Source organism: Carcharodon carcharias, chromosome 23 (genome assembly GCF_017639515.1).
Source record: "Carcharodon carcharias isolate sCarCar2 chromosome 23, sCarCar2.pri, whole genome shotgun sequence".
NCBI classification, from domain to species: domain Eukaryota; kingdom Metazoa; phylum Chordata; class Chondrichthyes; order Lamniformes; family Lamnidae; genus Carcharodon; species Carcharodon carcharias.
Genome location: NC_054489.1, coordinates 918,799 through 936,821, shown reverse-complemented (window position 1 = coordinate 936,821; position 18,023 = coordinate 918,799). Strand labels below are relative to the sequence as shown.

The following is an 18,023-nucleotide window of genomic DNA, read 5'->3' as shown; positions in this document are numbered from 1 at the left end:
GCTCCTCACACCCCGCTTCCTGTAAGGACTCCATCCCATTCTCTCAGTTCCTTCGCCTCCGTCGCATCTGTTCCGATGATGCTACATTCAAAAACAGTTCCTCTGACATGTCCTCCTTCTTCCTTAACCGAGGTTTTCCACCCACGGTCGTTGACAGGGCCCTCAACCGTGTCCGGCCCATCTCCCGCGCATCCGCCCTCACGCCTTCTCCTCCCTCCCAGAAACATGATAGGGTCCCCCTTGTCCTCACTTATCACCCCACCAGCCTCCGCATTCAAAGGATCCTCCTCCGCCATTTCCGCCAACTCCAGCATGATGCCACCACCAAACACATCTTCCCTTCACCCCCCTTATCGGCATTCCGTAGGGATCGCTCCCTCCGGGACACCCTGGTCCACTCCTCCATCACCCCCTACTCCTCAACCCCCTCCTATGGCACAACCCCATGCCCACGCAAAAGATGCAACACCTGCCCCTTCACTTCCTCTCTCCTCACCGTCCAAGGACCCAAACACTCCTTTCAAGTGAAGCAGCATTTCACTTGCATTTCCCCCAACTTAGTCTACTGCATTCGTTGCTCCCAATGTGGTCTCCTCTACATTGGAGAGACCAAACGTAAACTGGGCGACCGCTTTGCAGAACACCTGCGGTCTGTCCGCAAGAATGACCCAAACCTCCCTGTCGCTTGCCATTTTAACACTCCACCCTGCTCTCTTGCCCATATGTCTGTCCTTGGCTTGCTGCATTGTTCCAGTGAAGCCCAACGCAAACTGGAGGAACAACACCTCATCTTCCGACTAGGGACTTTACAGCCTTCCGGACTGAATATTGAATTCAACAACTTTAGGTCGTGAGCTCCCTCCCCCATCCCCACCCCCTTTCTGTTTCCCCCTTCCTTTTTTTTTTCCAATATCTTATAAAGATTTTCCTTTTCCCACCTATTTCCATTATAAAAAAAACCCCACTAGAGCTATACCTTGAGTGCCCTACCATCCATTCTTAATTAGCACATTCGTTTAGATAATATCACCAACTTTAACTTTAACACCTATGTGTTCTATTGTACTATTGTCGTTGACATCTTTTGATGATCTGCTTCTATCACTGCTTGTTTGTCCCTACAACCACACCCCCCCCCCCCCCCCCCCCCACCTCTCTGTCTCTCTATCTCTCCGCCCCCCACACACACACCTTAAACCAGCTTATATTTCAGCTCTTTCCTGGACTCGAACTCAAGTTCTGTCGAAGGGTCATGAGGACTCGAAACGTCAATTCTTTTCTTCTCCGCCGTTGCTGCCATACCTGCTGAGTTTTTCCAGGTAATTCTGTTTTTGTTTTGGATTTCCAGCATCCGCAGTTTTTCTGTTTTTATCCTTTGCAAACAGTCGTAGGCTTACAGGCTGGTTAGATATTAAATGCCTCTAACTCACACACAAACTCCTCTCGGTTTATACCTAGCTTTCCCTTTGAATGTAAATTTTCCATTGTATTACTAGGCTTTTTAAAAATTTTACCTCTCCTAACAATATCCCTTTCATTCCACCAATTTTACTAGTAATGCAAGCACATTGCTTGATGTTTCCGAGCAAGGTGCAAGATTTGACTCCCTTCTTTTGAATGGCTTACTCAACAAATGCAAATGTAGTCTTTACCTTCTGATTTAAGTTTATTAAATTAACATTTCAAACTACTGTACGTCAAAGCACCCAGACTAGCTGGTTTTAATCCAATTAAGCCCCACACACACACGTTAATACAATTCCAGGAGACCAAACATAGATTGGGTGACCACTTTGCAGATCGCTTCTGTTCATTCCGCAAGCATGACCCCTAACTTCCTGTCACTTGTCATTTTAATTCTCCACCTCCCTCCCACTCTGACCTTTCTGTCCATGGCCTGGTACAGTGTTCCAGTAAAGTTCAATTCAAAATCAAGGAACATCACCTCATCTTTTATCTCGGCTCTCTCCAACTTTCTAAACTCAATACTGAGTTTCAACAACCTTAGATCATAACGTCTGCCTCCATCTTGTTCTGTTTTTGTTTTTTTTCCTGGATTGTTTTGTTCCTTATCCTTTCATGTTGCATTCAGATGGGTACTGTATAGCCATTCAGATCTCATCTGGGCATATCGTTGTCCTTTTACAACATCCCATTGCCAGTCTCTTGGCTTTAGCATCATGAAATCTTTTGTTAGTTAATCTCTTCTGCCCTCCACCCAATCTAGAACTTCCACTTTATTCTTCCTGCCCCTTACCTATCCTTCTTCTGACTTAAAAACTCTTATCTTTCTTTCCTCCTTCGGTTCTGATGAAGGGACATCAACCTGAAATATTAACTCTGTTTCTCTCCACAGACGCTGCCTTTTTTCCCAGCATTTATTTGCTTTTTTAAATTCAAATTTCCAGCATCTGCAGTATTTTATTTTTGTGTAAGAGCTTATAGTGTTGGGGGTGATATATTAGCATGGATAGTGGTGTCATGAAGCTATTCATGTATATAATATGTTGGAAAATATTTTTCTTTTAAAATAGAGGTTTATTCTGTGGGTATGTCTTAATTGGATTAAAGCCAGCTAGTCTGGGTGCTTTGATATGTAAAAGATAAAATCAAAAAACCGTGGATGCTGGAAATCCAAAACAAAAACAAAAATACCTGGAAAAACTCAACAGGTCTGGCAGCATCTGTCGAGAGGAGCACAGTTAACGTTTCGAGTCCGCAAGACTCTTCAACAACACTAAAATAGAAAAGGGGTGAAATAGCTGGTTTAAGGAGGGTGGAACAAGAAGAGCTGGATAGAGAGCCAGTGGATAGGTGGAGATAACCAAAAGATGTCACAGACAAAAGGACAAAGAGGCATTGAAGGTGGTGATATTATCTAAAGGAATGTGCTAATTAAGGGTAGAGAGCAGGACGAGCAAGGTACAGATAGCCCTAGTGGGGCTGGGGTGAAGGAATCGAAAAGGGTTAAAAGGTAGAGATAAAACAATGGATGGAAATACATTTAAAAATAATGGAAATAGGTGGGAAAAGAAAAAACTATATAAATTATTGGAAAAAACAAAAAGGAGGGGGACAAATCGGAAAGAGGGTGGGGATGGAGGAGAGAGTTCATGATCTAAAATTGTTGAACTCAATATTCAGTCCGGAAGGCTGTAAAGTGCCTAGTCGGAAGATGAGGTGCTGTTCCTCCAGTTTGCGTTGAGCTTCACTGGAACAATGCAGCAAGCCAAGGACGGACATGTGGGCATGAGAGCAGGGTGGAGTGTTGAAATAGCAAGCGAAAGGGAGGTCTGGGTAATGCTTGCGGACAGTCCGAAGATGTTCTGCAAAGCGGTCACCCAGTCTGCGTTTGGTCTCTCCAATGTAGAGGAAACTGCATTGGGAGCAACGAATGCAGTAGACTAAGTTGAGGGAAGTGCAAGTGAAATGCTGCTTCACTTGAAATGAGTGTTTGGGCCCTTGGACGGTGAGGAGAGAGGAAGTGAAGGGGCAGGTGTTGCATCTTCTGCGGTTGCATGGAAAGGTGCCGTAGGAGGGGTTGAGGTGGAGGGGGTGATGGAAGAGTGGACCAGAGTGTCACAGAGGGAATGATCCCTACGGAATGCCGCCGGGGGGGATGAAGGGAAGATGTGTTTGGTGGTGGCATCATGTTGGAGTTGGCGGAAATGGTGGAGGATGATCCTTTGAATGCGGAGGCTGGTGGGGTGATAAGTAAGGACAAGGGGGACCCTATCATGGTTCTGGGAGGGAGAAGCAAGTGTGAGGGGGGATGCGCTGGAGATGGGCCGGACACAGTTGAGGGCCCTGTCAACCACCATGGGTGGAAAACTTTGGTTAAGGAAGGAGGAGAACATGTCAGAGGAACTGTTTTTGAAAGTGGCATCATCAGAACAGATGCGACAGAGGCGAAGGAACTGAGAGAATGGGATGGAGTCCTTAGAGGAATTGGGATGTGAGGAGCTGTAGTCGAGGTAGCTGTGGGAGTCGATAGGCTTGTAATGGATATTGGTGGACAGTCTATCACCAGAAATTGAGACAGAGAGGTCAAGGAAGGGAAGGGAAGTGTCAGAGGTAGACCATGTGAAAATGATGGAGGGATGGAAATTGGAAGCAAAGTTAATAAATTTTTCCAGTTCCAGACGAGAGCATGAAGCAGCACCGAAGTAATTATCGATCTACCGGAGAAAGAGTTGTGGGAGGAGGCCGGAGTAGAACTGGAACAAGGCATGTTCCACATACCCCAAAGAGACAGGCATAGCTGGGGCCCATGCGGGTACCCATAGCCACACCTTTTATTTGGAGGAAGTGAGAGGAGTTTAAGGAGAAATTGTTCAGTGTGAGAACAAGTTCAGCCAGACGGAGGACAGTAGTGGCGGGTGGAGATTGTTCGGGCCTCTGTTCGAGGTTGAAGTGGAGAGCCATCAGACCATCCCGGTGGGGGATGGAAGTGTAAAGGGATTGGACGTCCATGGTGAAGAGGAGACGGTTGGGGCCAGGGAACTGGAAATTGTTGATATGACATAGGGTGTCAGAGGAATCACGGATGTAGGTGGGAAGGGACTGGACAAGGGGAGAGAGAATGGAGTCAAGATAGCAAGAAATGAGTTCCGTGGGGCAGGAACAGGCTGACACGATCGGTCTGCTGGGACAGTCCTGTTTGTGGATTTTGGGTAGGAGGTAGCAGCGGGCAGTCCATGGTTGGGAGACTATCAGGTTGGAAGCTGTGGAAGAAAGATCTCCAGAGGAGTTGAGGTCAGTAACAGTCCTGTAAACAACAGTCCTGGAGTCTCCTCTCTACAGATGCTGGCAGACCTGCTGAGCTTTTCCAGGTAATTTTGCTTTGAAATGTACTAGTTTTGATATGTAAGAGAGATAGCAAGCGTTTGCATTTTTTGAATAGAGCATTCACAAAGTGGGGTGAAAATTGACACCTTTCTAGCAGCTACCAAGCAAGATGTTTATATTACTAATAAAATTGGTATCATGAAAGGGGTTTCATTGTTAAAAGACGAAGTTCAAAGAGGTCATTGATAGAATGAGAATTAGTATTCAGTAGTTTTCGGATGTGCAGGCAGAGGCAATGTAAAATCAAAAGGCAACTGCAAGCCTCCAATTGGCTCCACAATGAAAATAACCTTACTTTGAATTTGTAAGGTGAAAATGCTTTGCCTGGTGTCTGGTTAAGTCTATGGGTTACTGTGGCCTTATTGGAGATTAGAGTCATAGAGGTCTACAGCACAGAAAAAGGCACTTAGGCCCATCGAGTCTGTGCTGGTCAAACAAGTACCAAACTATTCTAATCCCATTTTCCAGCACCAGGCCTATCACCTTGTATGCCATAGCATCGCAAGTGCACAGCCAAATACTTCTTAAATGTTATGAGGGATTCTGCCTCTACCACCCTTTCAGGCAGAGATTTCCAGATTTCCACCACCCTCTGGGTGAAAAAATTCTCCCTCACATCCCCTCTAAGCCTTCCACCCCTTACCTTAAATCTATGCCCCCTGATTATTGATCCCTCCACCAAGGGGAAAAGCTCCTTCCTGTCTACCCTATCTATGCCCCTCATAATTTTATACACCTCAATCATGTCCCCCTTCAATCTCCTCTGCTCCAAGGAAAATAACCCCGGTCTATCCAATCTTTCCTCATAACTAAAACTCTCCAGCCCAGGCAACATCCTGGTAAACATCCTCTGCACACTCATGCAATCACATCCTTCCTATAATGCAGATTCCAGAACTACACGCAATACTCTAGCTATGGCCTAACCAGTGTTTTATACAGTTCCAGCATAACCTTCCTGCTCTTATATTCTATCCCTCAGCTAATAAAGGCAAGTATCCCATATGCCTTCTGAACCACCTTATCTGCCTGTCCCACTATCTTAAAGGACTGGTGGACATGCACACGAAGGTCCCTCTGATCCTTGGTACTTCCCAGGGTCCTACCGTTCATCGTGTATTCCCATGCCTTGTCTCTCCTGCCCAAGTGCATCACCTCACACTTAGCTGGATTAAATTCCATTTGCCACTGATCAGCCCATCTGACCAACCCGTCTATTCCTTCCTGTAATCTAAGGCTATCCTGCCCACTATTTACCACCCCACCAATTTTCGTGTCATCCGCGAACTTACTGATCAACCCTCCTACGTTCAAATTTAAATCATATATATATATATATATATATATATATATATAAATAAATAAATAAAATATACCACAAACAGCAAGGGACCCAACACTGATCCCTGTGGAACCCCACTGGACACAGGCGTCCAGTCACAAAAACACCCCTCGACCATCACCCTCTGCTTCCTGCCACTCAGCCAATTCTGGATCCAGTTTGCCAAATTGCCTTGAATCCCATGGGCTCTTACCTTCGCTTTCAGTCTCCCATGTGGGACCTTATCAAAAGCCTTGCTGAAGTCCAAGTAGACTACGTCAAATGCATGGCCCTCACCTATACACCTGGTCACCTCTTCGAAAAATTCAATCAAATTGGTCAGACGTTGACCTCCCCTTAACAAAACTATGTTGACTGTCCTTGATTAATCCCTGCCTCTCCAAGTGTAGATTAATTCTGTCCCTCAATTGCTTCCAATAGTTTCTCCACCACTGAGGTTAGACTGACTGGCCTGTGGTTCCCTAGTTTATCCCTTTCTCCCTTCTTGAATAACGGTACCACATTGGCTGTCCTCCAGTCCTCTGGTACTTCTCTTGGGGCCAGAGAGGTATTAAAAATTATTGTCAGTACCCCTGCTATCTCTTCCGTTGCCTCACTCAACAGCCTGGGATACATTTCATCCGGGCCTGGAGATTTATCTACTTTTAAGCCTGCCAAACCACTTAGAACCTCCTCCCTTTCTATGCTAATTTCTTTAATTATATCAAAGTCCTTCTATCTGATTTCCATACCCACATCATCCCTAACTTGTGAACACCGACACAAAGTATTCATTTAGAACCCTACCTACGTCTTCCGGCTGCACACAGATTACCACTGTGGTCCTTAATGGGCTCTACTCTTTCCCTAGTTATCCTCTTACTCTTAAATGTACTTGTAAAATAACTTTGGATTTTTCTTTATTTTACCTGCTACTGTTTCCTCATGCCCCCCACCCCCCTACACATCCTATACTCCTCTCGGGCTTCTGCTGTTTTGAGCCCTCGGTATTTGCCATAAGCCTCCCTTTTTCTCTTTATCCAATTCTGTGTATTCCTCGACATGTAAGGTTCCCTGGATTTGTTGGTACCATCCTTCATCTTTACTAGAATATGTTGGCCTTATACTCTCCCTATTTCCTTCTTGAATGAGTCCCACTGCTCTGACATGGATTTACCTAAAAGTAGCTGCTTCCAGTCTGCTCTGGCCAAATCATATCTGATCTTATTAAAATCGGCCTTCCCCCAATTTAAAACTCTGATTTCTGGCCCATTCTTGCCCTTGTCCATAACAACCTTGACTCTAACGGAGTTATGATCACTATCTGCAAAATGTTCCTCCACTGATACCTCTCCCACTTGCACAGCTTCATTCCCTAAAATTAAGTCCAGGACCGCCCCCTCTCTTGTAGGACCTTCTACGTACTGGCTTAAAAAACTCTCCTGGATGCATTTTAAGAATTTCGCTTCCTGTACACCAATCATGGGAATTTGTTAAAAGTTGTGATCGTCATAATTTGTAGCCATGTGTATATATTTTAACCTGTGTAAATTAATAAAATGTTTCACTGAACTTAATGTAAAACCTTAAGAACTAGGGGCCTGATTCCCGAGTTTAGAGTCACATCTCAAACATAACACTTAAAATTATTGATAATGACAGTTGTTTAAAGTTTCCCCCGAGATGCTTTAAATAACTCCGTTTTACCAACTGCATCGTTCATAACAAGAGGATTGGTCAATTAACAGGAAATTGAGAGTTGGGATAAATGGATCATTTCCAGGTTGGCAAACTGCAGCTAGTGGAGTGCCACAGGGGTCAGTGCTGGGACCTTAACTCTTTACAACCTACATTAATGACATGAACAGACTGTATTGTATCCATGTTTGCTGATGATGCAAAGATAGGTAGGAAAGCAAGTAGTGAGGAGGATACAAAGAGCCTACAAAGGCATATAGGCTAAGTGAATGAGCAAAAAATTGGCAAATTGACTTTAATGTTGAAATGTGAGGTCCACTGCAGGAAGGATAGAAAACAGAATATTATTTAAATGGACAGAGACTGCAGAATGCTGCAATATAGAGTGATCTGCGTGTCTTTGTATATGAATCACAAACAGCATGCTGGTACAGCAAGTAATTAGGAAGGCAAATGGAATGTTAACCTTAATTTCAAGGGGAATGGAGTATAAAATAGGGAAGTCTTGCTACAAAGTTGTGGAACTGCGCCTGTAGTACGGTGTATAGTTTTGGTCTTCAATTAAGGAGGGATATGCATTCATTGGCAGGTCAAAGAAGGTTCATTAGGCTGATTCATGGGATGAAAGGGTTGTCTCATGAGGAAAGGTTGAGCAGGTTAGGCCTATATTCATTGGAGTTTAGAAGAATGAGAGATGATATTGAAATATATATAAAGTTCTGAGGCGGCTTGGTAGTTAGCTAGAGGATGTTTCCCCTCATGGGAAAATCTAGTACTGGGGACACAGTTTAAAAATAAGGGGCCTGCCATTTAAGACAGAAATGAGAGGATTTTCTTCTTTGAAGGTCGTTTAGTCTTTGAAATTCCCTTCTACAGAAAGGAGTGGAAGCTGAGTCATTGAATATATTCAAGGTTTAGTTGGACTTTTGATCAACAAGAGAGTTAAGGGTTAAGGGGGTACAAGCAGGAAAGTGGAGTCAAGGCCACATTCAGATCAGCCATCATCTTATTGAGTGATGGGGCAGGCTCATTGGGCCAAATTGCCTACTCCTTATATTTCCTATGGTCTCATTCAGCAAATTAATGCCCTAACAGCACTGTGGATGTACCTACATCACATGGACAGCTGCGGTTCAAGAAGATAGCTCACCACCACCTTCTCAAGGGCATCTAAGGATGGGCAATAAATGCTGGCCCAGCCAGCGAAGCCTACATCCTATGAATGAATAAAAAAAAATTGTCACATTTCTCCAATCACCTCAACTAATATAAGCTAACTCAGTATAAATTGAGATTGAACCTGAGGTATGCTGGCCAGTATGGCAGAGTACCACATTAGGCTTGTTTCATGCCTCATAGGTCTTTAGAAAATGTACATGCCTTTTATGTATTTTCAAAAATATAGAAGGTTGTTTTTGCTGTATTGACTAACTGCAGTAATTACCAAAATCTACTTTATTGACCATTGATTTTTGAGTTTGGACTCTGCTGTTTGTTTAAACTGTATCAGCTCGTGCTGTAATTTGTGTCAATACTGCGTAATCAGTTTGAACAGTAATGTTTTTTGCTATATTGTCCTGGTTTTGGCTATAGGGCTTTGTTTTGTGTCATTCCATTGCTGGTGGAACAGGTTCTGGACTGGGCTCCTACCTCCTAGAGAAGTTAAATGACAGGTAAGTGACAGCACTTACTGTAGACATGAACCATTAACTGCTGTGAAAAGTGGTTGTCTCTCTGTCTCCATGCTGGATTGGGAGAAAGAGAAATGGGTTAGGTTTTTTTTTAAAAGTGCTCTCTCCTCCATTATAGAAGTTAAACCTTTGTCTCGGGAGATGATGGACTGTGCCAGGTTGCATGCCACTTTTGTATTGAATGTTATCTGTTGTGGCTGTAGAGGTCGATTTGTGAGTGGTAGTCCCTTCCTCAGCTGGCAAGGTGAACAGCATTGACCTGAGGATGACTTGCTTTTTCTCTTTCTCTCTTCTGCCATCTGGTCATTTCTTTTGCCGTTTGCTTTTTCCACATCCTTCCTGTCTCCAGGCACTTCTGTCAGCAGTGGGGTCCTCCCATGTATCGACTCTGATCCTGATCAACCTGAGATCTCGCTTTTAGACGTCCTGTATTGCAGACAGGGGTGACTGATGGTAGCAGGCTTGCCATTGTGTATGTCTTTGGGGATCCGTCCGTAATTCATTCGGCTCACATAACCCAGTCTGTTTCGAGGGTACATATGCTGGGGATCCCTGTATGCTGGTGTACCTCACTCTGTCTTGCTAGGAGATGCACAATATTCCTCTGAGGAGGTGGAAGCTGTTCAGCCACATTTTTTTGGTTTTCATGAGTTGTCCATGCCTCGCTACTATAAAGGAGGGTGCTGAGAACACAAGCCTGGTACACATGGAGCTTTGTATTTTCAGCTAGTTTGTTGCTGGTCCACACGCGACTTCTAAACTTTGACATGACAGCTGTAACTTTGGCAATCCTGATGCTTATTTCAGCATCAAGGGGCAGGTTGCTGGTAATTGCTGATCCAAGGTATATGAAGCTGTCAACAACTTCAGAGTGAGGTTATCAGTGTTGATGGAAGGTGGAGTCCCTATGTCTTGGCCCATAACTTTGGTCTTCCTGACACTGATTGTCAGTCCTAACTCCTTGCAGGCCTAGGAGATCCAATCTACAAGCTGCTGGAAGCGAACTGCAGTATGGACACCAGCGCGGCGTCATCAGCAAACAGCTACTCAAGGAGCAAGGTATTATGCACTTTGGTCCTGGCGTGCAGTGTTGCCAAGTTGAATAGCTTTCTGTCAGCTCTGGCATGCAGGTAAACACCCTTATTTGAGTCATTGAAAGGATACAATAACAACATAGAGAAAAATATGCCAAAGAGAGTTGGTCTGGGGCACAGCCCTGCTTTACCCCACTGGTGATCTTGAAAGCTCCTGATGATGCTCCATTTTAACTGATGGAATTGTGTGTGTTCTTGTTGAAATCAAAAATGATACCTAGTTTAAAGAGTCCGTCCCCGTGGACAGATCGAAGTCCTTGCTGAGGTCTAAAGCCAGTGTAAAATGATTGCACGGTTTGCAGTGCTTCTCTTGTAAATGCTGAAGTGAGAAAATCATGTCAACTGTTGTTCTGCCCGCTCTGAAACCACACTGAAACTCAGGGTAGATGTGTGACGCCAGGGTCTGCAATCTGGTCAGAGCAACATGAGCAAAGGTCTTCCCCACAATACTTAGCAAGGAGATGCCTCAGTAATTGTTGCAGTCACTGCAATCCCCTTTGTTTTTGTACAAGCGGACTATTTTTGCAACATATCCCTTGAGGCACAAACCTTTCCTTCCAGCAGAGAGACAAAAGCTCATGGAGAAGCTGCAGCAGTGCTGGTTTTCCATTTCTGACGATTTCAGATGGAATGCCATTGTTTCCTGGGGCTTCACCACAGACAAGACGGTCAATGGCCTGAACTCTCCTGCAACGGACAGTTCCTTCATGACAGGAAAGTCTGCAATGGCAGTGAAAGCTTCTTCAATGACAGTATTCTCCATTGCATAGAGTTTGAGAGAGTGCTCCACCCACCTTTCCATCTGCTTGATATGTTCCATGATGATCACCTCTGCCTTTGTCGTCAAAGGCACTGATATGGTTGATGCTCTGCCTATTGTTTTCTTGATTCCTCCATACTTCCATCTTGCATCCATGGATTCAGCAGAAAATTGTATGCCGTTGCAGAGTTTCAACCAGTATTGATTAGTGCAGTGCAAAGCAGTCTGCTGAGACTTGATTCTGACTGCTTTGAGAGTATCTAAATTTTTTTTGCTGTGGACTTGCTTGTAGTTCATGAGCATCTCCTTTTGGTTCTAGTAACTGGTTTCATTTCAGTCCAATAAGCCTCAAACCCGTCAGCATTCCTATGATCACTCTTCCTGTGCGCAGTGAGCGTAGAATTATAGATGGTGTTGTGTAGATGATCCCACTTTGACACTGCACTCTGGCCTTGAGTGTTGTTGTCCGAAAAAACCTGATCAAGGGTGTTGAACTCCTGAGTACTCACTGGGTCAGTGGTACGGCAGGTATTAATCTAAGGATGATCTTTCTTCTTGGACTGGCAAGGTTTCCTTGACTGAAACCTGATCTTGCTACATGCCAGAGAGTGGTTAGTGTCACAGTCTGTGCTGTGATAGCTATGAGTGATGAGGACGTTGTTGAGGGTGGTATGTTTGATGATGGTGAGACCTAGCTGGTGAATGGGGCATGATCTCGGATGTCTCCAGGACACCTTGTGAGACAGTTTGGTTTGGAAGTAGCTGTTTGTCACACAGAATCTCTGATAACAGCATAGCTCTAGCAACCTCTGTCCATTTTCGTTCATCTTGCCGATTCCCTGGTGCCATTTGCACATTGGCCAAGCTCTATAGTCATTACCCACACTTGCATTGAGGTCCCCTAGGAGGTACAGGCCCTCAGTGCTGGGAATTCTGTTGATATCAGTGTTATGTTTCAGAATCGATCATTGACGTCTGGCTTGAAGGTGAGTATGGGGATAGATGCACATGAAGTTAATTGGGCCCAAGCTGGTTGACAGTTGAAGAGTAAGAAGCCTCTTTGAGCCTTTTGTGGGAAATTCAGTCATTGCAAGTACTTTTTTTTTACTGCGAAACCCACTCCATGTTCATGTGCTGCCTCTTGAATTTTCTCCTGCTGGAAGCATAGGTGTTGTTTCTTGTTAAGGGATCCATTTTGAGCGAGACTAGTTTCTTGCAGTGCAGCAATGTCCACATTGAGCCTTGTAAGTTATTTGTCAATCACAGCTGTCCTACATGCGCCATCAACCTGCAGAAAGTCATCAGTAAGGCCAAGGCTCATGTTCCTTAAGTTCTAGCTTGCGACGCGAAGGGCTGGTATTTTTTTTTTATTGAGTTTGTCTTACCTGGTTCATAGATTAGCAACATGCCTGTCAAGAAATGTCTCAAGAAGCTCCAACACCTGTTACAGAAGAACATGAGAAATAGTAGCAGGAATAGGCCATTCAGCCTCTAGAACCTGATCTGCCACTCAGTAAGATAATAGCTACATCAATTCCACTTCTTCTATTCCCAGATCCCTTGATTCTTTTAGTGCCCAAAATTTATTGATCATAGGAATTGTGCAGGCCATTAAAATACTAGATTATACTCAACATCAACATCCATAATCCTCTAAGTAGAGAATTTGAAAGATTCACAATCCTTTGAGTGAAGAAATTTCTCCTCATCGCAGCAATAAATAGCCAATCCCTTATCCTAGGACTATGACAACTAGTTCTAAATCCTCCAGTCAGAGGAAACAGTCTGTGCATGTCACACCCTCTCAGAATTAATGAGATGATCCCAAGAGAGAGAATACAGGCCCATTCTGCTTGATCTCTCCTTTCAACCAGAAATCACATCCAGTGAACTTGCATTGCTCTGTCTCTAAGGCAAGAATATCCTTCCTTCGGAATGGAGACCAAAACTAGGTGTGGTCTCAACAAAGCCTTATAATAACTGCAGTAAAAGTTCCTTATTCTTAGTTCAACCCCCATGCAATAAAGGCTAACATACCATTTGCCTTCCTAAGTTCTTCCTCTACTTCCAAAGTGATTTGTGTACAAGGGCACTCAAATCACTCTGAAAACTAATCTCTCACTTTTTGAAAAAATATCCTGCTTTTCCATTCTCCCTACCAAAGTGGACTATTTCACACCTCTCAATGTTATACTCCATTTGCCACCTTGCTCATTCACTTAACGAGTCTTTATCCCTTTGCATCTTCTGTGTTTTCATTATTTACTTTCCCACCTAGCTTCGTATTATCAGCAAATGTGGGTATAATACACTTGACCCCTTCATCTAAGTCATTGATTTGGTGATTAGCTACCAAGACCCGAATGAGATTTATGTGGTGTTTATTTTGATAAACTGACTGTAAAAGTCTAAATATTCCAAAATTTTAGAAAACTGTTCAGAATGCTCTAATATATTTGTGTTAAATCCCTGCAGGTACCCAAAGAAACTGGTGCAGACCTACTCTGTTTTCCCTAATCAGGATGAGATGAGTGATGTAGTGGTGCAGCCTTATAACTCGCTCCTGACGCTGAAGAGACTGACTCAGAACGCAGACTGTGTGGTAAGTGACTGCAGGTGGAATGGTTGAACTTGGTGCAGTAATGTCTGGAGGGGTTAATGTCTTGCATTGACCTTTGGGGATGGACTAGTAGAGTGATATGTTGAATTGTGCAGGCCATTAAAATACTACTGTTTTGGTCTCTAAGGTTGTCCTTGATAACACGGCGCTGAATCGGATTGCAACAGACAGGCTGCATATTCAGAACCCCTCCTTCTCTCAGATCAACCAGCTGGTAGGTAAAGGTTAATGCTCATTATTCTGGATGGGGCACATTGTTGCATACAAATTAGGACCAGAAGTCGGCCTCAGCACTGATCCCTGTGGCACTCCACTCGCCACATTTTGCCAACCTGAAAATGACCTATTTATGCCTATTCTCTTTTTTCCTGTTAGCTAGCCAATCTTCTGTCCATGCCAATATGTTACTCCTGACACCATTAGTTTTTATCTTCTGCAATAACCTTTGATGTGGCACCTTAGCAAATACCTTCTGGAAATCTAAGTACAGTACATGCTCCCCTTTATTCACAGCACGTTACTTCTTCCAAGAACTCCAATAAATTGGTTAAACATGATTTCCCTCTCGCAAAACCATGCTGACTCTGCCTGATTACCATGAATTTGTCTAAATGTCCTGCTAATATTTTTAATAATAGCTCCTAACATTTTCTCTATGACAAATGTTAAGCTAACTGGCCTGTTCTTGTGCATTAATGAAATATTCCTTGATGCAGGTTTATAGCCCTATGGTTTAAGGCGAAGAGAAGAAATGGAGGCATAAGCATAACCCAACTGAAGCAGGCTGTTAAGAATCATATTAAAGGTGTTGTCATGTCCTGCAAGAAACACAAAATGGTATAGCACAAAAGAGGCCATTTGGCCCATTGAATCCATGGGGCTCTTTCGAAGAGCAATCCTGTTCGTCCCACTGCCTTGCTTTTCCCATACCTCTGCAGTATTTTTCTCCTTCAAGTATTTATCCAATTCCCTTTTAAAGGCTTCTATTGAATCTATATTCACCATCGAATCAGGCAGTGCGTTTCAAATCCTAATTACTCATTGCATTAAAAAGCTTTTTCTCATGTCACCTCTGGGACTTTTGCTAATCATCTTGGGTCTGTGCCCTCTGGTTATTGACCATCAGGCATTGTAAACAGTTTCTCCTTATTTACTCTATCTAAGCTCTACGAATTTAAACACCTCTATCAAATCTCCTCTTAGCCTTCTCCTCCAAAGGGAATAATTCCAATTTTTCCAGTCTGTCCCTGTAATTGTAATCTCTTATCCTTGGAACCATTCTAGTAAATGCTTATAACCTAAAAGAATAAGGATAAATGGGTAGTTATGTAGCTGAATTTGAATAAATAATTTGATGGCCAAGAGAAGCTAATGCACGTTGATGTTCTTCCAACTAAAGAACGTCATAATCTGGTCATCAAGCGTTAGTAGTTATTTCCACTGTGGTGAATTATTGTCAGTTAGATAGGGGCAAACTCCAGAATGAGGGTGGTGTTTCTGATCTTTCACTTGAGACCTCTGATGTATGTGACCTGTTGCATAGCCCCCACTCATATCAGCTAACTTGGCTGGTTGGAGCATATCCATGGGAACCATTTGGTTTGGGATCAAGGGCTAAAATGTTGATTTGTGTTTAAAATTGAGATTGGCAACTACAGCAAAGAAAAAAACAAATTGAAAAAGGTATCAATTTTTGAATGTGGCGAAATAGTTGAGAAGAAAGTAACATCAAAAAGAAGAGAGGGATGCGTTTAAAGGAGTGCTGCAGGGTCTATGTGGCAGAAGGCACTCTGCCATTGGTGGGCACAGGGAATGGGAAAGTTGCTCACAAATACAGAGGCAGAAAAATAGAGAGGCAAGGTTTCTGTTATAAATAAAGAACTTGTATTGAAATAGCACCTTTCACAACTTCATGTCTCAAAGTGATTTACAGCCGGTCATAAAATAATAAAGCAGATAAGGAGGCCATTGGGGGAGACAGTAATGTAATGGTTATAATACTGGTGTGGTGATCCAGAATCCCAGGCTAATTCTTTGGGGACACAGGTTCAAATCCCACCATGGCAGCTGGTGGAATTTAATTTAAATTCATTTAATAAATCTGGAAAATAAAGCCAGTTGAAGTAATGGTGACTGTGGCATCTATAATTAATTGTTGTAAAAACCCATCTGGCTCAGTAATGTCTTTTAGGGGAGAAAACCTGCCACCCTTACCTGGTCTGGCCTACATGTGATTCCCGACTCTCAGTAATGTGGTTGTTTCTTAACTGCCCTCTGAAATGGCTTGGCAAGCTACTCAGTTCAAGAAAATTAGGGATGTGCAACAAATGCTGGCCTTGCCAGTGACCGTCCACATCCCATGAAAAATAAATTTCCCCCCTTGCGTGCATGCTCTTTGGTAGAGGTATCTAACTGTTCCCGCTACTCTTTCTCCATGCAAATATTTTCCCTTCAAGAATTTATCCAATTTGAAAATTTTGAAAATTACTTTTGAATTTGCTTTCACCGCCTTCTCAGACAATGCATTCCAGATCACAACAACTCAGGATAAAAAATGGGTTCCTCGTGCTGACTCTTCCTTTACAAATCACCTTAAATCTATATCCTCAGGTTACTGACCTTTCTGCCACTGGAAACAGTTTCTCCTTATTTACTCAAGCATTGCATAGTATTTGTAACATAATATATTATGATTTAATTAATCAAAGACCCTCGTGATTTTGAACACCTTGAACAAATGACCCCTTAACCTTTTCTGCCTTAAGGAGAGCATTCCCAACTTCTCCAGCCTCTCCATCTAACTAAAGTCCCCCATCCTGGTACTATTCTAGTAAATTTCTCCTGCATCGTCTCTTAAGGCCTTGACACCTTTCCTAAAGTGTGGTGCCCAGATGTGTACAAGCCTCAGCTAGGGCCTAACCAGTGTAAAGATTTAGCATAACTTTCTGGCTTTTGTACTCTGTTAACAAGGCTAAGAATCTCATGTGTTTTTTCTTAACAGCCTTCTCAACTTGTCCTGCCTTTACAAAATTATGTATGTGCACCCCCGGTTTCTGTCCCTGCATCCTCTTTAAAATTGTACCATTTAGCTCATATTGCTTCTCCTCATTCTTCCCACCAAAATACATAACTTCACACTTTTCTGTGCTAAATTGCATTTGCCATGTACTTTGACCACTCTGTCTATCTTCTGAAGTCTGTTACTATCCATCTCATTGTTTACTACATGTTTGAATTTCATGTCATGTGCAAACTTCAAAATTATGCTCTATGTATCAAGTCCTGGTGATTAATATAAATCAAAATGATCAGTGGTTCTAATGCCACCCTTAGGGCACTTCCTTCCAGTCTGAAATGCAAAAATTCATAAATGGACTGTGCTTTCTATCCCTTAGCCAATTTTGTATCCAAGCTTCCACTGTCCCTTTAATCCTATTTGCTTTAATTTTGCAAATGGATCTAATATGTGGTACTTAGTAAAACTCCATATACATAATATCAACCATACAGATGTACAGCAGTTGGTGAGACCACATCTAGAGTACTGTGTGCAGCTTGGGTCTCCTTATTTAAGAAAGGATATAAATTCATTAGAAACAGTTCGGAGAAGGTTCACTCACCTGATACCTGGATGGGGGTTATCTTAGGATTAAAGGTTGGACAGGCTAGGCCGGTATCCATTGGAGCTTAGAAAATTGAGAGGTGATTGTTTTGAAACATAAAAGATCTTGAGGGGTTTGACAGATTGGATGCTGAAAGGATATTTCCCCTTGTGGGAAAGACTAAGATAAGGGGACACCCATTTAAGACGGCAATGAGAAGAAATTTTTTTTCCGTTAAGAGGGCCGTGAATCTTTGGAATTCTCTTTCCCAGAGAGTGGTGGAGGCAGGGTTATTGAATATTTTTAAGGCAGAGGTAGATTGGCTTCCTTGTTTGTCAAGAAAAAGGTTATTGTGTGTAGGCAGAGTGTAGGCACAATCAGGTCAGCCA

General features: G+C 43.1%; 2 protein-coding genes across 6 annotated transcripts in view; one reads left to right on the top strand and one right to left on the bottom strand.

Annotated features, from left to right (window-relative positions):
* cntnap1 (contactin associated protein 1) overlaps nucleotides 1-18,023 on the bottom strand; it is a 1,152,571-nt gene that overhangs the window by 562,150 nt on the left and 572,398 nt on the right. The gene's annotated exons all lie outside the window — the stretch shown is intronic.
* The window catches only part of tubg1 (tubulin, gamma 1), a 76,352-nt gene that overhangs the window by 25,870 nt on the left and 32,459 nt on the right, over nucleotides 1-18,023 (top strand). The window contains exons 5-7 of the mRNA XM_041173322.1: nucleotides 9,461-9,540; nucleotides 13,888-14,014; nucleotides 14,160-14,246. Coding sequence (XP_041029256.1) covers nucleotides 9,461-9,540; nucleotides 13,888-14,014; nucleotides 14,160-14,246 — 294 coding nt within the window. The remainder of the gene's footprint in view (nucleotides 1-9,460; nucleotides 9,541-13,887; nucleotides 14,015-14,159; nucleotides 14,247-18,023) is intronic.